The sequence below is a fragment of the Pistacia vera genome, unplaced genomic scaffold (genome assembly GCF_008641045.1).
Source record: "Pistacia vera cultivar Batoury unplaced genomic scaffold, PisVer_v2 Contig36, whole genome shotgun sequence".
Taxonomy (NCBI): Eukaryota; Viridiplantae; Streptophyta; class Magnoliopsida; order Sapindales; family Anacardiaceae; genus Pistacia; species Pistacia vera.
This window is the reverse complement of record NW_022196179.1, coordinates 266,206-288,877: the sequence shown is the minus strand read 5'-3', so window position 1 is coordinate 288,877 and position 22,672 is coordinate 266,206. Positions and strand designations below refer to the sequence as shown.

General features: G+C 34.1%; 3 protein-coding genes across 5 annotated transcripts; all 3 read right to left on the bottom strand.

Annotated features, from left to right (window-relative positions):
- Positions 1-567: 567 nt before the first annotated feature.
- On the bottom strand, positions 568-6,740 carry LOC116139882 (kinesin-like protein KIN-7N). The gene is made up of 18 exons (XM_031425516.1): positions 6,596-6,740; positions 6,426-6,515; positions 5,875-5,993; positions 5,655-5,768; positions 5,493-5,574; positions 5,320-5,387; positions 5,149-5,226; positions 4,863-5,005; positions 4,686-4,788; positions 4,463-4,543; positions 3,949-4,017; positions 3,815-3,874; positions 3,566-3,715; positions 3,003-3,290; positions 2,501-2,587; positions 2,018-2,176; positions 1,661-1,930; positions 568-1,266 (listed from the first exon to the last, which is right to left on the bottom strand). The coding sequence occupies exons 1-18, from the start codon at positions 6,738-6,740 to the stop codon at positions 850-852; spliced, it is 2,523 nt and encodes an 840-aa protein (XP_031281376.1). The 3' UTR covers positions 568-849.
- Positions 568-16,710, bottom strand: LOC116139880 (kinesin-like protein KIN-7N). Of its 3 annotated transcripts, XM_031425511.1 has the most exons (20): positions 16,552-16,710; positions 16,382-16,471; positions 15,831-15,949; positions 15,611-15,724; positions 15,449-15,530; positions 15,276-15,343; positions 15,105-15,182; positions 14,819-14,961; positions 14,642-14,744; positions 14,419-14,499; positions 13,905-13,973; positions 13,771-13,830; positions 13,522-13,671; positions 13,377-13,379; positions 12,959-13,246; positions 12,457-12,543; positions 11,974-12,132; positions 11,617-11,886; positions 10,749-11,222; positions 568-792 (listed from the first exon to the last, which is right to left on the bottom strand). In XM_031425511.1, exons 1-19 carry the CDS (start codon positions 16,694-16,696, stop codon positions 10,806-10,808), a joined length of 2,526 nt encoding a protein of 841 aa, XP_031281371.1. In that variant the 5' UTR covers positions 16,697-16,710; the 3' UTR covers positions 568-792; positions 10,749-10,805. The 3 variants fall into 3 exon arrangements, with proteins under 3 accessions (XP_031281371.1, XP_031281373.1, XP_031281374.1); XM_031425513.1 differs by lacking the exon at positions 13,377-13,379; XM_031425514.1 differs by lacking the exon at positions 13,377-13,379 and having other exon boundaries at positions 12,959-13,240.
- A 3,127-nt stretch (positions 16,711-19,837) lies between these two features.
- Positions 19,838-20,795, bottom strand: LOC116139881 (basic leucine zipper 4). Its single transcript, XM_031425515.1, has one exon. The coding sequence runs from the start codon at positions 20,728-20,730 to the stop codon at positions 20,305-20,307; it is 426 nt and encodes a 141-aa protein (XP_031281375.1). The 5' UTR covers positions 20,731-20,795; the 3' UTR covers positions 19,838-20,304.
- Positions 20,796-22,672: the final 1,877 nt, after the last annotated feature.

Below are 22,672 nucleotides of genomic sequence, written 5' to 3'. Positions count from 1 at the left end.
TATTGAACAATTTGAATTATAATGGGCCTTAAGAACCATTTTTTATATGATACAACCACCCTATCATTTTATCATGCGACAGTCAATAATCATGGATGTATAATTGGGTCAAAGTCATCATCCATGATTAAACATAATCTTGGCGATTGAAAACGTGAAAATGTGGTATACCTAACTGGGATACTGATACGCCACTGAATATTAATTGTGATTTGTGAGAGATTAGATTTTAGCATCTTCATATATGTGGATAGGATGTGGATGTGATAAAGGCCTCATCTAAAACACAATCAAACCACTGCCTCAAATTATTAAAAATTATTTTTCACTTTCTTTGGATAAAATACCTGTACTGCTTTTTTTAAGATGTGATTATCATTAGCATGATATAATGCCTATCATGACATGACTGACTCCCACTCATTGAAAGCCTTAGCATTTGCACCAAAAATGATACCCGATTTCTCAATTCTCTCAGGATAAGAGAGCTAAACCTGTAGCAATACTTTCAGGTTTCAAAGAGCACTCCTTCAGTATTTTTAGTCAAATGCAAAGGCCCAAAAGAAATCAAAACAATTAATAAGAAACAAAGTTAAAAAGAAAAAGTCACAAGTAGGATTCTTACAAGTGAATCAAAAACTTAAATTTGTCTCAGCAATGAAGGCAATCAATTACCGGGTACTGGTACCTAATTATATGCAGAAGTCAAATAGTTAAGGATATCCCAATAATAGTTATTAAGTGCCTAACACATCTCTGTAACTGCATAAATAAGCTTCAATATCTTGTTATTTAAATACATAACATACAGAATAGGCAAAGTAACACAATGGAACCTTTGCTTTTTCTTTAACACCCTAGAGATTTGGGTACTGAAACTGGATTCTGGGCTCTCAATTTTTCAATATTAAATTTCAGTTCATTGTGGAAAGAAACAAATGATTTCTGACGACATCCAAAAGCAGCACTGAATTGTTTAATCTCTTCTTCAAGATCTTTCCTTCTCTGTACTTGAGAGTTCAAATCCTTCAAAACATTTTCCCTTTGGTCAGTGACCAGCGCAAGTTTTTGAGATGATTCAGCTACATCTTTAAGCAAAGAATCCCGTTCTTCTTTCACTACTTGAAACTCTCTTTCCAAGCTACAATATCTTTCTTTAGTAGCCTCCAAAAGTTCATTACTGAGATCCAACTCTCTCTTGATATTGTCAATATCATTACTCAATGTCTCCTTCCAACCTGAAGCTTCTCCTTCCAGAGTGCAGCCCTTAATCACATATAAAACTAATTCTTAATACAAAATGGAAAGCAGCCTACAATTTTTAATTTCAAGCTAAAGTAGTTCCTATTCTGTCTGCTATCATTGTGAAAGTTACCAGCACATATGCATAAGTATTTGAAGTCTTCTAAATTTTCAAGGGCCACTAAGGTCACAGAAAATTCAAATTTTTTTCTACTCTTACTCTCATGTTATGTCATAATTAAGTCAGAAAAAATAGATCAACAACATATCTTCCACAAAAATATAGACCAACTATATGACAGAAAAGACTTTAAGAGTTCTAAAATCTTGGAAAAGGTAACAAATATCCAAACATCAGGATACAGAATAAAATCATTATTACTATCTGATATCTTAATAATTTTGACGAGTCAGCTACCTTATGATTGCAGCTACAATGAAGATCCTTCTCTTGTTTATTGTCCATGGCTGGTGTTTCTGACAGCACAACTGCTGTAACTGTGCTTTTCAACCTCTCAAAAAGCACCTTGCAATTTTCTTGGACTAAAGAATCCTTCTCTTGGAAGGATTTGTTAGCATCCATTGCCATTGAGAAATGGGTTTCCAGAGTTGAAAAAAGGCTTGACCAAATCTCACAGGTGTTAGAAAGCACTTTGGCAGTTGAAGATTTCCCATCAGATGCAAAACTCTATTTGAGATGCATTAAAAAGTAAATATCACTTGAATATCTGAAGATAAAATTTGAAAAGAGACATTCATAATTCAAAGGTTTTACCTGCATTGTGGACAGGACATCTTTGTAAAAGTCTTTGCAACTTGCCACAGATTCACACAGCCTTCGAGGGATTTCTTGAACTTGTAGTGCTTCTTGTCTAAGTTCTGATATCTCTCCAGTTAATTGGTCATTCAATTGTACCTGTTCTGTGTATCTTTGCTGCAAACATATGCACCCAAACATTAGCTACAAAGCATGGAAGTATCGATCAGAAAAAAATTAAAAGTTATAAGCAGCAGAAATGATGTCAAATCACTTTCCATGCATGGTAGATTATGCATGCAAAGAATCATGATTCGGTACAATGAAATTGTGGAACTAATAAGCAATATTCTTAACCACGGATAGATGTAAAAGATCTGGAGGGAAACAACAAAATATAGGTTTCCATTTAATTCTTCAAAAGAAAAAAAAAAATTATGTTATAATAGTTAACCTCTATCAAATTCCTTTTTCAGATAAAAAAAAAAAAATTAGGCCAACCTGAAAGTCATTCTTCTCCTCAGTGACAAGTTCTAATTGTCTTTTGAGCTTTCGCACCTCTTGCTCGTAACTCTCATTTGAGCAACCCTGAAAAAAATGTTAGTGTCCAGTTGAAGTAATATATTAAATTATAAACAGGCTAAAATTATTAATCCGCATAAAGATGTACAACAATTATCGTTATCTATCATTGAATAACATTAACCTAGGAGTTTAAAGAATTAAAAGAGGTATTCAAAATACGCGACAGTTAGTAGCATGAAGCAAGCAATTCTGTATGATAGTCTCTAGAAACGAGAAGATAGTTAATTGTTTTAGAAGTGTGACAAACAATGAGGCCAATCATGTGTTTTCCAATCCAGCATCGAGGCTTAGAAAAATGGAAAAGCAAACATCACAGATAAACAAACAGTCTGAACAATAGTGTATTATTGTTAAAAGCAATATTGATAGGACAATAAGAACAATACGATCTTTAATAACTTTAGAAATATCCACTCACAGGAGTTGCATCATCTGAGGGAAAGGATTGGACTTTTCTTGCAGGTGTAATCAGCAATGAATCCAGATCAGTCATGTGACCTTTGTTCATTTTCAACCATGTGTCTTCGTCAGCCACACTGCTAAAAGAATCTGGAAGAGGGCTATAATCAGGTAGACTTGAATAATTTGATCGCTTGGCGACAAACACATTGGGAGCAGCCTTAAAAGAAGGAGTTCTAAAAACATCTCCCTGGCATAAACTATCATGGCAATTTTCCTCAGGGCTTTGTCTTCTACAATCCTGCTCCTACCAGTAAATATTGAATTATTAGAACCTTGATAACGTAGAAATATTGGAGAAATTCCAAAGCAAATACATAAAACATGGAGAACAATCCAAGCAAGGACTAGATATGTAAATTTTGACTAATGCTTACAGACTACTCTCCGGAAGTGCAAGCAGGTACAGGTAGTAGTCATTTTAGAGAACCACAAAACAATCAGACAAGGATAAAATTGTAATCAGATAACCACACAAAAAATATAATGGAATTTCTAGGCACAGCTTTTCCATTAGTATACCTGCGATGAGCTCCTACTATCTGAGGAAGTGACGAGATTACTGAGACTGTGAATTCTCATCTGTTGCTCCATGATGTGCTGCTCACGCTCTTTGTGTGATCTCCTCTCCTCTTCTAATTCCAATTCAAGCTTCTCACGCTCTAGTTCATACTGTAAATGCAACATGACAGATGTAGTTTATGTAATATGTAATTCGTGCTTCAAGGTCGAAAGAAAGTCCTCGCTTGGTGTCTTAAAAGGAGAATTTACCTTAAGCATGTCATTCCTCAATTTCAAAATCTCTTGCTCTAACACCTCAGCACGAGATCCCTAAATATTACTTAGACCAAGTTAGTTTGTTTTTAACTCTCATCTGCACAAAACGGATTCTATATGATCATCACCTGAAGTTTGCTACGTAATTCCTCTATTTCTAACTTCTGTCGCTTGAGTAAAGCCGCATCTGTCAGAACCTGTAACAAATTTATCCATGGTTAAACTTCCTTTCAAAGTCCAGAGGATGAAATACTGTAATAAAGCTGAAAAGAAACCCAATAAGTGAATTAAAAATAACCCCGTAAGACTGTACAGCTGAACACAGTATTTTCAGTGGTTAAGCGGTTTTGCATCAAGTCTATCAAAATTCTACATCGTCCAGTCAGAAATAGAAACAGAGACGGACGCATATTAGTCCAGTGTGTTTGTTTAACCTGTACTTAAATGTTCCATAGAATTATTTTTATGGGTTGATAACAAAAGTAGACAATGAGATAAAGCTTTGTCATGTCAAGTGTAAGGCCTCAAATTATCTTGAAGTCCTACTTCATGTCAAAGAATCCATAAATAGTATACCTAAACTCTCACTCCTTTCGAATTGACAAGGAAATTGAAAACAACTATACAAGATAATGAATGAACCTCATTCACTTGAGCACAGTTGGTAATGCGTTTGGCTCTGCTAGCAAACTGGAGAGTTCCCTTTGTTTCCTCAATATGAACCTGAATGTATCATAATGTACCACATTAAACTTATATGTTAAACATAAAATGCCCACTCTTTTCTCACCCCTTGGTCCTTGCCTCAGAATAAAAAGGTAGTGAAATAAGATAACACAAAATCCATAATATAAATTAATGGTACCTCTTCTGGTGCTATGGTGCAAATAATTGAAGTTTTGGCATTACCACCCAAAGCAGGTTGAAGTATTCTAGTTAACTTACTATCTCGATAAGGAATATGACCCCTGCATTAGTAAAATTCTAAAATTAATATTTTTGTTTAGCATTTGAGATGATTTACAGCAAGAAAATCAAATACCTCTGCTTTGCTCCGTCACTCAGTTTGTTAATCACATTACCAAGAGCCATTAAGCTCTTGTTGATGTGCTTTCCTTCCTTTAAACGTACTCCATCAGCTCCGGTTTTAGCAATCCGCTCTGACCCAGCTAAATCCACCAAATTCTAGATGCAAAGACAAAAAAAGATTTGTGCGATAAAATATTCAGTGATTTGTATACGATCTAATATAAAAGGCACCTATACAGCTGATCATATACTTTTTTTCTTTAATAAATAGACACAATGTTGGGGAATGAAAAACAAACCAGGACTGAGACACGAACGGCATCAGTGCTTGAGTCATTGCTAGAAGAATTGGTTTCCTTCCCCTTGCTTTCAATAACCTGGTATATGAACGAAACAATGAAGAATTACAAATATTTGTGTGAAATAACAATGCACAAGCCTTTACTTCAAATAATGCATCAGGAGCCTACCATTCTGAATATCGTGTGAGATCTACTACTTCGAACATTCATGTTGGTCTCACCAAAGTGCCTATTAACTGAAAAAAAACAATATTCCAAAAGGAGAGGAGCATGGTTTTATTCATATTCAACTAAAAGAAGAGACAAGAAGCACAAAGCTATTATTCATGTATTCTTTCAACCTTCTCCTGACTCAATAAACTTAAGCACTTGCTCAGCGTTATTGACGATTTCCTCCCTGAGGCCTGAAACAAATATCCCACGCTAGAAAACAAGAAAAATCAGTTAGTTTTCTTCTAAAGAAACTATAGAGAAAATTGTCAGAGTTTTGATAGTATTAAAACCTCCAAACTCTCGTGTATTTGCAATTTCTGATTCTCTACGGCAAAAAGATCATTAATTTCTTCATTGTAAATCTCCATGTAGGAAACTCGAATGAGAAATTCCCTATCTGAAATCTGAGAATATGAAATAAAAAAATGTAATTAAGTCATTTTTGTTCCTACTAGTGTTGTAAGTACATATTATACATCAAATTTCATAACATCGATAGCTGGTGCTTACCATTTGTATTTTCTCAAAAATATCTTTAACCGCCAAGGGAATGATTCCCGGGTTAGTGGGGGAGCCATTCATGGTGAATGTCTTGCCACTGCTGGTCTGCCCATATGCAAATACAGTTCCTGCAGACATCGAAAATAGTAGGCTTCAAAATCAATCCTTAGTAACCAATTGATTTTAGGTTTATAATGGATCTTGGAGAGTGTCGAATCAAGAAAACTAGAACCCAGAAACCGAGAGATTTCATGGAGTGTCCAAACTCTTAAGCTATTCTATTTGATAGCGGCCTAAAATTAATATTTAAGTCCAATAACCCAAATTAAACAGTCACGTGATTCAAGATATGATTAAAAGAAACAACAGAGTTTGTCAGTTCCCCTTTCCTCTTGTAACCAAGAATTCATATAATCTTATAAAGCGCATTATTAGAAACTTATTTAGGTCATTTGGTGACTGAAGAAGGATCTAGTAATTCAAAGTTCTCCAAAATCAGTCTGAATCGTAAATAAAAAGCCAAAACAAAAAAAACTCATGATAAAAACAAATAAAAGTACCGTTGAAACCCTGGACAGCAGCGTGAATGATGTCCTTGGTAAGTAGGTCATAAACTCTAGCATTTGAGCAAGTTTCATCAAACACATGATCTGAACAGAAGGTATAACGAATTAAAACTGATATCAGAGAAAATGAGTGAGCAGAATGGAGAAATTCAGGTAACTGTTACCAAAAGTGTAAGAGATGCCGGATATAGGGGTTCCATGTTGCCTGTGAAGAGAGACGCGATTGTCTTCGACCTTCCAGAAGGTTCCATTGAAGGTTCCTTCGGAGACGGGTGGTCTCACTCTCACTGCCACACATATCTTCTCCATTTCTGTTTTCCTCTTGCGTCTCACACGCAGTGATTTTCAAATCCAGATCGGGCGGGCTTTCTATTGATATTCAGCAATTTTGATTTCAAAAATTTTATTAGACGGAAAAACCCTTGATAGCGTATTTTATGACCCACTAGTATATTTACATATTTGGGCCGTGGTATTTGTGGATGTTATTTGGATCCATAAACAATAAAGAGTCAGATCTCATGCCGGTGTATAAAAACTCACCCAATTGAATCTTTATATGATTTAAATTCTATATTATAAAGAGTTTATCCATTGAAATAAGAGTTCAATAGACTCTTTATTTTTTAAATATAAATTAAAAAGTGAGTTTGACTCTTCACATTATAGATAGTCAAGTTTCACTCAATATTTTAATTTTAAATAACAAATTGAAAGTTTCTATGCATTTTATTTATAATTTATCTCTCCTATTAAGTTTCTTTCTTAAAAAAACATATTCTCTCTCTTAAAATTTAAAGAGTCTATTGGATTTGAATAAAAATTTTGTTCTTTATATTTAAAAATCAATGAAAATGCTATTTATTTATATGAAAGATGCTCTTTATGTTCTAAGAGCATCTCTAAAAAATTCTTTATATGATTTAAACTCTTTATTATATAAACTCTATCCATAAAAACAAGTATCCAACAGATTATTCATTCTTTAAATATAAATTAAAGAGTGAGTTTGACTCTCTATATTAACTCTCTATCCTAATTTTAATTAATAAACTATAAGTTTTTATGTATTTTATTTATTAATTCTCTCTCCTATTAAGTTTTTTTTCTTAAAAATAAAAAGTATATTCATTAAATTTGAAGAACCCATTAGATTTGAATAAAAATTTTGTTCTTTGTATTTAAAAATTAATAAAAATATTTTTTATTTATATGAAAGATACTCTTTAAAAGATATTGTAAGAGGTACAATCGTATTGTAAATATTATCGTCCGTCTCAATTGCTTTGTAAATTAGTCCATTTCAATGTCCTGCAAAGAGATTAAAGCTCTTTTTGTTTCCTTTCCTCCCTTTTATTTTGTGGGTAACCTTCTCAATTGCTTTTGTAAATTAGTCCATTTCAATGTCGAGATTAAAGCTCTTTGTTTTTTCCTTTCTTCCCTTTTATTTTGTGGGTAACTTATGAGAACTTGCGAGGGAAGAATTCGTACATCATGTTCATGCACGGGACGGGATCCAAGTATCCAACCATGGAATAACATTTATGTAAGTGATTTCTGTGGGGTAGAGAATGCTAAGAAAATTAATGGTGTATAATTAATAACACTAAGACAAATGTCAAAAGATATTTGGGTATTTATCTATCCTTTTTCTTTAGTGGTTGAATAATCAAATCCCTTTTCTTTTCCTTTTCTCTAAAATGATACTTGGTTGATTTGATGGGGGCTACATATCTCATTATCCGAATCCATTCCTTGCATTTGGAGAACTGGAGGCTTGAAACAAATTATGAGGCCCCATCCCTTTGGGAATAAATTCCATGCATGAACTTCAGATTTAAAATAAGCGTTTATTAAATAAATCAATTTTTCCATACACTATCATGGGAATTTTCCTCGGGCTTTGTCTTCTACAATCCTGCTCCTACCAGTAAATATTGAATTATAGAACCTTGATAACCTAGAAATATGGAGAAATTCCAAAGCAAATACATAAAACATGGAGAACAATCCAAGCGGACAGATGTTAATTTTGACTATATCTCACAGACTACTCTCCGGAAGTGCAAGCAGGTACAGGTAGTATTCATTTTAGAGACCCACAAAACAATCAGACAAGATAAATTGTAATCAGATAACCACACAAAAATATAATGGAATTTCTAGGCACAGCTTTTCCATTAGTATACCTGCGATAGCTCCTACATCTGAGGAAGTGACGAGATTACTGACTTTGATTCTCATCTGTTGCTCCATGATGTGCTGCTCCCGCCTTTTGTGGATCTCCTCCCTCTTCAATTCCAATTCAAGCTTCTCACGCTCTAGTTCATACTGAAATGCAACATGACAGATGAGTTTATGTAATATGTAATTCGTGCTCAAGGTCGAAAGAAGTCCTCGCTTGGTGTCTTAAAAGGAGAATTTACTTAAGCATGTCATTCCTCAATTTCAAAATCTCTTGCTCTAACACCTCAGCACGAGATCCCTAAATATTACTTAGACCAATTTAGTTTGTTTTTAACTCTCCTGCGCAAAACGGATCTATATGATCATCACCTGAAGTTTGCTACGTAATTCCTCTATTTCTAACTTCTGTCGCTGAGTAAAGCCGCATCTGTCAGAACCTGTACAATTTATCCATGGTTAAACTTCCTTCAAAGTCCAGAGGATGAAATACTGTAATAAAGCTGAAAAGAAACCCAATAAGTGAATTAAAAATAACCCCGTAAGACTGTACAGCTGAACACAGTATTTTCAGTGGTTAGGGTTTTGCATCAAGTCTATCAAAATTCTACATCGTCCATCAGAAATAAAACGAGACGGCATTTCGTCCAGTGTGTTTGTTTAACCTGTACTTAAATGTTCCATAGAATTATTTTTATGTTTTGATAACAAAAGTAGACAATGAGATGTAGCTTTTTCATCGTCAAAGAATCCATAAATAGTATACCTAAACTCTCACTCTTTCGAATTGACAAGGAAATTGAAAACAACTATACAAGATAATGAATGAACCTCATTCACTTGAGCACAGTTGGTAATGCGTTTGGCTCTGCTAGCAAACTGGGGTTCCCTTGTTTCCTCAATATGAACCTGAATGTATCAAATGTACCACATTAAACTATATGTAAACATAAATGCCCACTTTTTCTCACCCCTGGTCCTTGCCTCAGAATAAAAGGTAGTGAATAAGATAACACAAAATCCATAATATAAATTAATGGTACCTCTTCTGTGTCTATGGTGCAAATAATTGAAGTTTTGGCATTACCACCCAACAGGTGAAGTATTCTAGTTAACTTACTATCTCGAAAGGAATATGACCCCTGCATTAGTAAAATTCTAAAATTAATATTTTTGTTAGCATTTGAGATGATTTACAGCAAGAAAATCAATACCTCTGCTTTGCCCGTCACCAGTTTGTAATCACATTACAAAGAGCCATAAGCCTTGGATGTGCTTTCCTTCCTTTAAACGTACTCCATCAGCTCCGGTTTTAGCAATCCTCTCGGACCCAGCTAAATCCACCAAATTCTAGATGCAAAGACAAAAAAAGATTTGTGCGATAAAATATTCAGTGATTTGTATACGATCTAATATAAAAGGCACCTATACAGCTGTCTATACTTTTTTTCTTTAATAAATAGACACATGTTGGGGAATGAAAAACAAACCAGGACTGAGACACGAACGGCATCAGTGCTTGAGTCATTGCTAAGAATTGGTTTCCTTCCCTTGCTTTCAATAACCTGGTATATGACGAAAACATGAAGAATTACAAATATTTGTGTGAAAACAATGCCAAGCCTTTACTTCAAATAATGCATCAGGAGCCTACCATTCTGAATATCGTGTGAGAATCTACTACTTCGAACATTCATGTTGGTTCTCACCAAAGTGCCTATTAACTGAAAAACAACAATTTCCAAAGAGAGGAGCATGGTTTTATTCATATTCAACTAAAGAAGAGACAGAAGCACAAAGCTATATTCATGTATTCTTTCAACCTTCTCCTGACTCAATAAACTTAAGCACTTGCTCACGTTATTGACGATTTCCTCCTGAGGCCTGAAACAAATATCCCCGTAGAAAACAAAAAAATCAGTTGTTTTCTTCTAAAGAAACTATAGAGAAATTGTCAGAGTTTTGATAGTATTAAAACCTCCAAACTCCGTGTGTATTGCAATTTCTGATTCTCTACGGCAAAAAGATCATTAATTTCTTCATTGTAAATCTCCATGTAGGAAACCGAATGAGAAATTCCCTATCTGAAATCTGAGAATATGAAATAAAAAATGTAATTAAGTCATTTGTTATTTAAATACATAACATACAGAATAGGCAAAGTAACACAATGGAACCTTTGCTTTTTCTTTAACACCCTAGAGATTTGGGTACTGAAACTGGATTCTGGGCTCTCAATTTTTCAATATTAAATTTCAGTTCATTGTGGAAAGAAACAAATGATTTCTGACGACATCCAAAAGCAGCACTGAATTGTTTAATCTCTTCTTCAAGATCTTTCCTTCTCTGTACTTGAGAGTTCAAATCCTTCAAAACATTTTCCCTTTGGTCAGTGACCAGCGCAAGTTTTTGAGATGATTCAGCTACATCTTTAAGCAAAGAATCCCGTTCTTCTTTCACTACTTGAAACTCTCTTTCCAAGCTACAATATCTTTCTTTAGTAGCCTCCAAAAGTTCATTACTGAGATCCAACTCTCTCTTGATATTGTCAATATCATTACTCAATGTCTCCTTCCAACCTGAAGCTTCTCCTTCCAGAGTGCAGCCCTTAATCACATATAAAACTAATTCTTAATACAAAATGGAAAGCAGCCTACAATTTTTAATTTCAAGCTAAAGTAGTTCCTATTCTGTCTGCTATCATTGTGAAAGTTACCAGCACATATGCATAAGTATTTGAAGTCTTCTAAATTTTCAAGGGCCACTAAGGTCACAGAAAATTCAAATTTTTTTCTACTCTTACTCTCATGTTATGTCATAATTAAGTCAGAAAAAATAGATCAACAACATATCTTCCACAAAAATATAGACCAACTATATGACAGAAAAGACTTTAAGAGTTCTAAAATCTTGGAAAAGGTAACAAATATCCAAACATCAGGATACAGAATAAAATCATTATTACTATCTGATATCTTAATAATTTTGACGAGTCAGCTACCTTATGATTGCAGCTACAATGAAGATCCTTCTCTTGTTTATTGTCCATGGCTGGTGTTTCTGACAGCACAACTGCTGTAACTGTGCTTTTCAACCTCTCAAAAAGCACCTTGCAATTTTCTTGGACTAAAGAATCCTTCTCTTGGAAGGATTTGTTAGCATCCATTGCCATTGAGAAATGGGTTTCCAGAGTTGAAAAAAGGCTTGACCAAATCTCACAGGTGTTAGAAAGCACTTTGGCAGTTGAAGATTTCCCATCAGATGCAAAACTCTATTTGAGATGCATTAAAAAGTAAATATCACTTGAATATCTGAAGATAAAATTTGAAAAGAGACATTCATAATTCAAAGGTTTTACCTGCATTGTGGACAGGACATCTTTGTAAAAGTCTTTGCAACTTGCCACAGATTCACACAGCCTTCGAGGGATTTCTTGAACTTGTAGTGCTTCTTGTCTAAGTTCTGATATCTCTCCAGTTAATTGGTCATTCAATTGTACCTGTTCTGTGTATCTTTGCTGCAAACATATGCACCCAAACATTAGCTACAAAGCATGGAAGTATCGATCAGAAAAAAATTAAAAGTTATAAGCAGCAGAAATGATGTCAAATCACTTTCCATGCATGGTAGATTATGCATGCAAAGAATCATGATTCGGTACAATGAAATTGTGGAACTAATAAGCAATATTCTTAACCACGGATAGATGTAAAAGATCTGGAGGGAAACAACAAAATATAGGTTTCCATTTAATTCTTCAAAAGAAAAAAAAAAATTATGTTATAATAGTTAACCTCTATCAAATTCCTTTTTCAGATAAAAAAAAAAAAATTAGGCCAACCTGAAAGTCATTCTTCTCCTCAGTGACAAGTTCTAATTGTCTTTTGAGCTTTCGCACCTCTTGCTCGTAACTCTCATTTGAGCAACCCTGAAAAAAATGTTAGTGTCCAGTTGAAGTAATATATTAAATTATAAACAGGCTAAAATTATTAATCCGCATAAAGATGTACAACAATTATCGTTATCTATCATTGAATAACATTAACCTAGGAGTTTAAAGAATTAAAAGAGGTATTCAAAATACGCGACAGTTAGTAGCATGAAGCAAGCAATTCTGTATGATAGTCTCTAGAAACGAGAAGATAGTTAATTGTTTTAGAAGTGTGACAAACAATGAGGCCAATCATGTGTTTTCCAATCCAGCATCGAGGCTTAGAAAAATGGAAAAGCAAACATCACAGATAAACAAACAGTCTGAACAATAGTGTATTATTGTTAAAAGCAATATTGATAGGACAATAAGAACAATACGATCTTTAATAACTTTAGAAATATCCACTCACAGGAGTTGCATCATCTGAGGGAAAGGATTGGACTTTTCTTGCAGGTGTAATCAGCAATGAATCCAGATCAGTCATGTGACCTTTGTTCATTTTCAACCATGTGTCTTCGTCAGCCACACTGCTAAAAGAATCTGGAAGAGGGCTATAATCAGGTAGACTTGAATAATTTGATCGCTTGGCGACAAACACATTGGGAGCAGCCTTAAAAGAAGGAGTTCTAAAAACATCTCCCTGGCATAAACTATCATGGCAATTTTCCTCAGGGCTTTGTCTTCTACAATCCTGCTCCTACCAGTAAATATTGAATTATTAGAACCTTGATAACGTAGAAATATTGGAGAAATTCCAAAGCAAATACATAAAACATGGAGAACAATCCAAGCAAGGACTAGATATGTAAATTTTGACTAATGCTTACAGACTACTCTCCGGAAGTGCAAGCAGGTACAGGTAGTAGTCATTTTAGAGAACCACAAAACAATCAGACAAGGATAAAATTGTAATCAGATAACCACACAAAAAATATAATGGAATTTCTAGGCACAGCTTTTCCATTAGTATACCTGCGATGAGCTCCTACTATCTGAGGAAGTGACGAGATTACTGAGACTGTGAATTCTCATCTGTTGCTCCATGATGTGCTGCTCACGCTCTTTGTGTGATCTCCTCTCCTCTTCTAATTCCAATTCAAGCTTCTCACGCTCTAGTTCATACTGTAAATGCAACATGACAGATGTAGTTTATGTAATATGTAATTCGTGCTTCAAGGTCGAAAGAAAGTCCTCGCTTGGTGTCTTAAAAGGAGAATTTACCTTAAGCATGTCATTCCTCAATTTCAAAATCTCTTGCTCTAACACCTCAGCACGAGATCCCTAAATATTACTTAGACCAAGTTAGTTTGTTTTTAACTCTCATCTGCACAAAACGGATTCTATATGATCATCACCTGAAGTTTGCTACGTAATTCCTCTATTTCTAACTTCTGTCGCTTGAGTAAAGCCGCATCTGTCAGAACCTGTAACAAATTTATCCATGGTTAAACTTCCTTTCAAAGTCCAGAGGATGAAATACTGTAATAAAGCTGAAAAGAAACCCAATAAGTGAATTAAAAATAACCCCGTAAGACTGTACAGCTGAACACAGTATTTTCAGTGGTTAAGCGGTTTTGCATCAAGTCTATCAAAATTCTACATCGTCCAGTCAGAAATAGAAACAGAGACGGACGCATATTAGTCCAGTGTGTTTGTTTAACCTGTACTTAAATGTTCCATAGAATTATTTTTATGGGTTGATAACAAAAGTAGACAATGAGATAAAGCTTTGTCATGTCAAGTGTAAGGCCTCAAATTATCTTGAAGTCCTACTTCATGTCAAAGAATCCATAAATAGTATACCTAAACTCTCACTCCTTTCGAATTGACAAGGAAATTGAAAACAACTATACAAGATAATGAATGAACCTCATTCACTTGAGCACAGTTGGTAATGCGTTTGGCTCTGCTAGCAAACTGGAGAGTTCCCTTTGTTTCCTCAATATGAACCTGAATGTATCATAATGTACCACATTAAACTTATATGTTAAACATAAAATGCCCACTCTTTTCTCACCCCTTGGTCCTTGCCTCAGAATAAAAAGGTAGTGAAATAAGATAACACAAAATCCATAATATAAATTAATGGTACCTCTTCTGGTGCTATGGTGCAAATAATTGAAGTTTTGGCATTACCACCCAAAGCAGGTTGAAGTATTCTAGTTAACTTACTATCTCGATAAGGAATATGACCCCTGCATTAGTAAAATTCTAAAATTAATATTTTTGTTTAGCATTTGAGATGATTTACAGCAAGAAAATCAAATACCTCTGCTTTGCTCCGTCACTCAGTTTGTTAATCACATTACCAAGAGCCATTAAGCTCTTGTTGATGTGCTTTCCTTCCTTTAAACGTACTCCATCAGCTCCGGTTTTAGCAATCCGCTCTGACCCAGCTAAATCCACCAAATTCTAGATGCAAAGACAAAAAAAGATTTGTGCGATAAAATATTCAGTGATTTGTATACGATCTAATATAAAAGGCACCTATACAGCTGATCATATACTTTTTTTCTTTAATAAATAGACACAATGTTGGGGAATGAAAAACAAACCAGGACTGAGACACGAACGGCATCAGTGCTTGAGTCATTGCTAGAAGAATTGGTTTCCTTCCCCTTGCTTTCAATAACCTGGTATATGAACGAAACAATGAAGAATTACAAATATTTGTGTGAAATAACAATGCACAAGCCTTTACTTCAAATAATGCATCAGGAGCCTACCATTCTGAATATCGTGTGAGATCTACTACTTCGAACATTCATGTTGGTCTCACCAAAGTGCCTATTAACTGAAAAAAAACAATATTCCAAAAGGAGAGGAGCATGGTTTTATTCATATTCAACTAAAAGAAGAGACAAGAAGCACAAAGCTATTATTCATGTATTCTTTCAACCTTCTCCTGACTCAATAAACTTAAGCACTTGCTCAGCGTTATTGACGATTTCCTCCCTGAGGCCTGAAACAAATATCCCACGCTAGAAAACAAGAAAAATCAGTTAGTTTTCTTCTAAAGAAACTATAGAGAAAATTGTCAGAGTTTTGATAGTATTAAAACCTCCAAACTCTCGTGTATTTGCAATTTCTGATTCTCTACGGCAAAAAGATCATTAATTTCTTCATTGTAAATCTCCATGTAGGAAACTCGAATGAGAAATTCCCTATCTGAAATCTGAGAATATGAAATAAAAAAATGTAATTAAGTCATTTTTGTTCCTACTAGTGTTGTAAGTACATATTATACATCAAATTTCATAACATCGATAGCTGGTGCTTACCATTTGTATTTTCTCAAAAATATCTTTAACCGCCAAGGGAATGATTCCCGGGTTAGTGGGGGAGCCATTCATGGTGAATGTCTTGCCACTGCTGGTCTGCCCATATGCAAATACAGTTCCTGCAGACATCGAAAATAGTAGGCTTCAAAATCAATCCTTAGTAACCAATTGATTTTAGGTTTATAATGGATCTTGGAGAGTGTCGAATCAAGAAAACTAGAACCCAGAAACCGAGAGATTTCATGGAGTGTCCAAACTCTTAAGCTATTCTATTTGATAGCGGCCTAAAATTAATATTTAAGTCCAATAACCCAAATTAAACAGTCACGTGATTCAAGATATGATTAAAAGAAACAACAGAGTTTATCAGTTCCCCTTTCCTCTTGTAACCAAGAATTCATATAATCTTATAAAGCGCATTATTAGAAACTTATTTAGGTCATTTGGTGACTGAAGAAGGATCTAGTAATTCAAAGTTCTCCAAAATCAGTCTGAATCGTAAATAAAAAGCCAAAACAAAAAAAACTCATGATAAAAACAAATAAAAGTACCGTTGAAACCCTGGACAGCAGCGTGAATGATGTCCTTGGTAAGTAGGTCATAAACTCTAGCATTTGAGCAAGTTTCATCGAACACATGATCTGAACAGAAGGTATAACGAATTAAAACTGATATCAGAGAAAATGAGTGAGCAGAATGGAGAAATTCAGGTAAATGTTACCAAAAGCGTAAGAGATGCCGGATATAGGGGTTCCATGTTGCCTGTGAAGAGAGACGCGATTGTCTTCGACCTTCCAGAAGGTTCCATTGAAGGTTTTTTCGGAGACGGGTGGTCTCACTCTCACTGCCACACATATCTTCTCCATTTCTGTTTTCCTCTTGTGTCTCACACGCAGTGATTTTCAAATCCAGATCGGGCGGGCTTTCTATTGATATTCAGCAATTTTGATTTCAAAATTTTTATTAGACGGAAAAACCCTTGATAGCGTATTTTATGACCCACTGGTACATTTGCATGTTTGGGCCGTGGTATTTGTGGATATTATTTGGGTCCATAAACAATAAAGAGTAAGATCTGGTATCGATATATAAGGGCATCTCCAAATGTGACAATTATATTGATATATAAGAGTATTTTCAAATGACTTTTTATACAATTGAAACTCTTTATTATAAAGAGTTTATCTATAAAAATAAGAGTCTAACAGACTCTTTATTATTTAAATATAAATTAAAAAATGAGTTTGACTCTTCGTATTATAGATAGTCAAATTTTACTCTCTATTTTAATTTTAAATAATAAATTATAAGTTTTTATTTATTTTATTTATGATTTATCTCTCCTATTATTAAGTTTCTTTTTTGAAAAAACATATTCTCTCTCCTAAAATTTAAAGAGTCTATTGGATTTGAATAAAATTTTTATTTTTTATATTTAAAAATCAATGAAGATGCTCTTTATTTATATGAAAGATGTTAATAAAGAGCACCATTGGAGATGCTCTAAGAGTATCTCTAAAGGACTATTTATATGATTTAAACTTTTTATTATAAAGAGTCTATTCATAAAAACAAGTGTCCAATAGACTCTTCATTCTTTAAATATAAATTAAGAGTGAGTTTGACTCTCTACATCTAAAGAGTCAAATTTTACTCTTTATCATAATTTTAATTAATAAACTACAGGTTTTTATGTATTTTATTTATTAATTCTCTCTCATATTCAGTTTTTTTTCTTGAAAATAAAGAGTATTTTCATTAAATTTTAAAAATTCATTGGATTTGAATAAAAATTTTGTATTTTATATTTAAAAATTAATGAAGATAATTTTTTATTTATATGAAAATTACTTTTTAAAATATAAAAATTAACGAAGTTATTCTTTATTTATATAAAAAATACGGTATATTCATATTGTAAATATTGTCGTCCGTCTCAATTACTTTTGTAAATTAGTCCATTTCAATGTCCTGCAAAGAGATTAAAGCTCTTTTTGTTTCCTTTCTTCCCTTTTATTTTGTGGGTAACTTATGAGAACTTGCGAGGGAAGAATTCGTACATCATGTTCATGCACGGGATGGGATCCAAGTATCCAACCATGGAAAAACATTTATGTAAGTGATTTCTGTGGGGTAGAGAATGCTAAGAAAATTGATGGTGTATAATTAATAACGCTAAGACAAATGTCAAAAGATATTTGGGTGTCTATCTATCCTTTTTCTTTAGTGGTTGAATAATCAAATCCCTTTTCTTTTCCTTTTCTCTAAAATGATACTTGGTTGATTTGATGGGGGCTACATATCTCATTATCCGAATCCATTCCTTGCATTTGGAGAACTGGAGGCTTGAAACAAATTATGAGGCCCCATCCCTTTGGGAATAAATTCCATGCATGAACTTCAGATTTAAAATAAGCGTTTATTAAATAAATCAATTTTTCAAAACATATATATATATATATATATAATTTTGTCATGCCATGATTGACCAGTACACAGTGTCTCATTGAAAGAAATGATAAAGGAAGACTACCACGCCCCTTTATTTCAATATTATATATTTCTATCCTATTTTACTATTATATCTTAAAAAAAACTCACGTTTCCTGCTTTTTGACCTGCATATAAATTATAGGCTCCGTTTTTTCCACCCATATTTCCAATCTTATTCCTAAAATATATTCGTTCCTTGAAACTTCCAAATTCTGAAAGTTGCACACACTACTTTGAAGGTTTCTGCATTCCTTTTCTTGTTTTAAACTTCTTCAACTAGAACAATCCGCACGGCAATCATTCACTTTAAAATAAAGCTATAACAGTACAGGTGTGTGGCTTGAAATCAATACAGTCTGCAACTGAGTCAACAGAGTTGTCACAACCCAGTAGAGATGATTCAACCTCTAATCAAAAGGGAATCTTGAATCTTCCACTTGTTCTACTTCTAGGGATAGTAAGGATTTTCAAATCTGATGCCAAACTTTTTCACCCTTTTCAGCCTTATGATAAGGTTGAACTGTTCAAGATTCAGCAGTTAATTGCTATCATTCACAACATCCAAAGATGCACGTGTAAAATAGATTAACTTTAAAGATTCCTACTGCCACAATGCCAACAGCATTCAAATTAATTTCAGATCTGCCATAAACTGATCAATACTATAACACATTTCTTTTATATGCCAATTTGTCAAATCAATAATAGAAAAGTTTAATTTAATGTGCGTAGATATATATATATAACGGGGTACGGTACAGAAGCCAATTTAATTGCCATTTACGGTGACAACCTAAAACTTGTAGTTGCCGCTGGTTATTCTGGCATGTTTATCGAAACTTCCGTTTTCTTGATGTTGTGATGGTATCTAGCAGTTCTTTCTGACACGGCATGTAAAATCTTCAAATTTGTTGTTCTAATTAAACATAAGTGTAATATATATTTGCATGCCTGAAAATCAATTTAGAATAATGGAAGAATTGCATCTACAGCCAGTGGTGGAGTTGCACTATGTGACTGAACATAATTAACACATTGAAACTTGAACCCATGTGCTGACTTGTATTTATCTTAGACGGGTAATTAATTAGATGCCTTAACAGCCATTAATTTTCTATAAGTAAATTAATTTCCTAATACGTACACAGTACACTTTAGTGCTTCACTGTGAGCTCGATCAGCGAGTTAGAATGGAATGCAGATCTCTGCAGAAATAGAATATATATATCCATTTTACACCGTCTGAAATATAATTTCAACTTTAAATATTATTTAATCACATGTCACATGAATCTTAATATGATTTCTGGGGCCAAAACTTGAAAAATATAGCAACGTAGAAGACCCCACCTGCTTTGGAGTTTTTGTGTTGATTATAAGTGTCTGTCGTTATTTCTTTGGACAGAAAAAAAGATGTTTAACAGTAGTCTCTTGACTCTTGAAAGTTGAAATTAAGTCCATATCACTATAGCTCTAGCTAGATGAATAGTAAGTAATTATCTAAAAGGAAATAATTAAGAACGATAAACATCGCATTCATGGTTGGTACTGGAAAGATAATTATAATTACTTAAATTAATTTACATGGGATCATCAAATTTGAGCGGCTGCTGCCCAAACTATAATTAATGTGAATATGATAATCACTATCATGAACTCCCTATATGCACTAACCTCGTTAATTCTCTCTAGCAATACACGTAATTAAAAGCAGCTGCTTAAAAAACAAGAAAAAAGTCTCGACGAAGACCAAAAAGCAGACCACTAAATCTTTACGCGGTATAAAAAACGTGGGGTGTGTTGAAACTGCCACCACATTTCTCTTTCAAAAAAACCAATTTTAGCTTTTAATGCACCCAAAAGACTGTTTTGGTCCAACATGCATGCATACAGAGAGGGAGAGCTCCTTTTTTTTCTCTTTAGTTTATTAGAGCTAGCTTTATTCAGCATAGTAGTAATTGGGGAGTAAATTAAGAAATGATTATTGGGACTGCATGGCAGCTGAAATTTGGTTTAACTCGAATAATCTTCCCCACAGAGCTACGAACTCGGATGTTAACCGCTCATTCTCTCTCAATACTACGTGACTCTTGTTCAAAACCCAGCTTAATCGGTTCTTCAGCTCTTGGTTCTCTACTTTCAACTGGTTCAACTCCTCCGTCAGGTTCTCTAAATGTCTTTTCTTTCGCCAGCGTGACCGCCTGGCTGACTCCCGGTTTGATATCATGCGCCTTTGCTTTTTCTCATCCATTGAGTAAACCGCCCGGTTTGACCCCTCAGAACCGGAGTTTGGGCTAACCGATTCTTCTGATGGTAAGAGAGACAATAGTTCTTCAATCTCATCAGCTGTGAACCCGGCCTCAAGAACCGGTAATTGGAAGGGAACACCTACGTCAGAATGAAACATTGATAAATAACAAAAGAGCTAGCAGCTTAACCAAGAAAAAAAAAAAAAAAAAAAAAGGAAAGAAAGAAGACCGGTTTCTTAAATAATGAACCGGAGAGAGGAAGGGAGGAGAAAAGGGAATGTAGAAGTGTAAGGGATGAGCATTTATAGGAGAAAAAAGGGGTGCAATGGGTCCCTCATTGCAAAAGATTTTGGAAAAGTAAGGGCAAAATGGTCAATAAAAAAGTAAATAAATTTAAGGGTAAATAAAGTTGTTCTTTATAAGAATTTAATTATCTTTTTTTATGTTGTGAGTAAGATGGTGGAGTGTTTTTCTGGATCTGCTTTATAATCAGGTGGGGGCCTGCAATGGAGGAAAGTTTAGCTTAGCTTAGCTTAATGACGAAGAATCAAACAAAAAACACATAAAAGCAGAACTGATTGTAATGTTTATCACAAAGTCGTATGAGGTACGCAGGTGATAATTAAAGTTAGTGTAATTATATTTAAAATAAATAAATAAATAAATAATTCTGAGAGTGCAAATAAACTTAGTTTACGTGTACTTTGTCGGTGAACGGTTGACTCCAAAGAAAAAGACAGATGATTTGAATATAGAATGTGTTATTCCTTTCCCTTCCTAAATTAACACTTGAAAAGTAAATAATTAAGGCCAAAGGGTAAGTAATTATCTATAATCTATTGCATAGCTGTCCAACAGCATAATTAATCACTTACCCTCAAATCAATCTTATAAAATTTCATGAATGAAAGATTCTGTAGCAGTTTTTTGGGGCATGATTTGTTGTTAGTAAGTTATTGTTTATGAAGGAGTTGGTCGTTTTCTTAGTTGGAAGTTAGTTTTGGTTAAGGCATGTTAGGTGTCTAAAAACCTTAATTATAAAGGTATACATATATAGTGGAGGATAACATGCACACGTTCTACAGTTGATTCACGACAAAAACTAAAGTGAATCTCCTCCCCTAATTGCCTGCTTTCTATGTGTTTTCAACCCCAAGTTGGATTCATGTGCAACCCACTAAACTCAGACCAATTCAGGTAGCTAGATGCCTGCCTTTTGTATTTATATCAGCTAATGTTTCCTTATATACCTTAAGCAACTACTGAGTTTCTTTTGTTTTGCTTTTCCTCTGGCCAACCATTAATAAAGACATACCAATTACAAGGTATAACATTTCAACAAATTATTATTATTATGCTTTTCATTTTTCATATAATAACTTGATGGTGCAATTTTTTTGTTATGAGATGATAGTTTTGTCCGCGTGTCAGCTAGGGTTATTATTAGTCCAAAAGTCTTTACTGTTTCGTGATCGGATTGTAGTCGTAGTTATCCTGAAATTGTTCCAAAAGTAGCGAGTCCCACACAGCGCAGTAAATTTAGAAAGATCTGGAATCACGTACGTTGCAGTTTGCATTGTATCACGTGGTTTGGCTTTGTTACTTTGTGAATGCATCTTTTTCCAGAAGAAAACTTTTTGGTAAATTGGAGACATTTACCTTTTTCTATTTAAGGGTACAAGTACTGCCTAACCCCCAATAATGTTACACACGGAATTCCATCCAAAAGCCCTCACTCCCCAGAAACCTTTACTGGTAAGTTACCACTCCCTTTATTCAGATTTCAGATGACATGGGGAGAAAGTTTTCATGAATAATTTATTAAGACATTATTATAGTTTATCATTAGCAGATATATTATAGTAGGCTCATGGAAAGGTTTGATTTCTCCCCCACCAGCTCTTGCTTTTCCCTCACTTTGTTTATACGTCAGCCAACGAATGACATATATGTCATCACAAACATTGCATCGGCACCCAAAGAAACGATTAAACAAAGAATTTCTTGCAGCCAAATTGAACAAAGTTTCCAAAAATTGGGTAAACGATGGATTACTTTACTTTTAATCAGTCAAATTAATTAAATATTTCAAGGGAAATA

Excerpts from the sequence above, each read along its gene's own strand:
- LOC116139882 (XM_031425516.1), bottom strand. The coding sequence starts at position 6,740 with ATGGAGAAGATATGTGTGGCAGTGAGAGTGAGACCACCCGTCTCCGAA. Across the intron at positions 4,789-4,862 it reads AGTGACGGAGCAAAGCAGAG|GGGTCATATTCCTTATCGAG; the intron begins GTATTTGATTTT and ends TTACTAATGCAG. Across the intron at positions 2,177-2,500 it reads AGGAGAAGAATGACTTTCAG|CAAAGATACACAGAACAGGT; the intron begins GTTGGCCTAATT and ends ATATGTTTGCAG.
- LOC116139880 (XM_031425511.1), bottom strand. The coding sequence starts at position 16,696 with ATGGAGAAGATATGTGTGGCAGTGAGAGTGAGACCACCCGTCTCCGAA. Across the intron at positions 16,472-16,551 it reads CGGCATCTCTTACGCTTTTG|ATCATGTGTTCGATGAAACT; the intron begins GTAACATTTACC and ends CCTTCTGTTCAG. Across the intron at positions 13,672-13,770 it reads TGAGGAATGACATGCTTAAG|TATGAACTAGAGCGTGAGAA; the intron begins GTAAATTCTCCT and ends TTGCATTTACAG.
- LOC116139881 (XM_031425515.1), bottom strand. The coding sequence starts at position 20,730 with ATGTTTCATTCTGACGTAGGTGTTCCCTTCCAATTACCGGTTCTTGAG.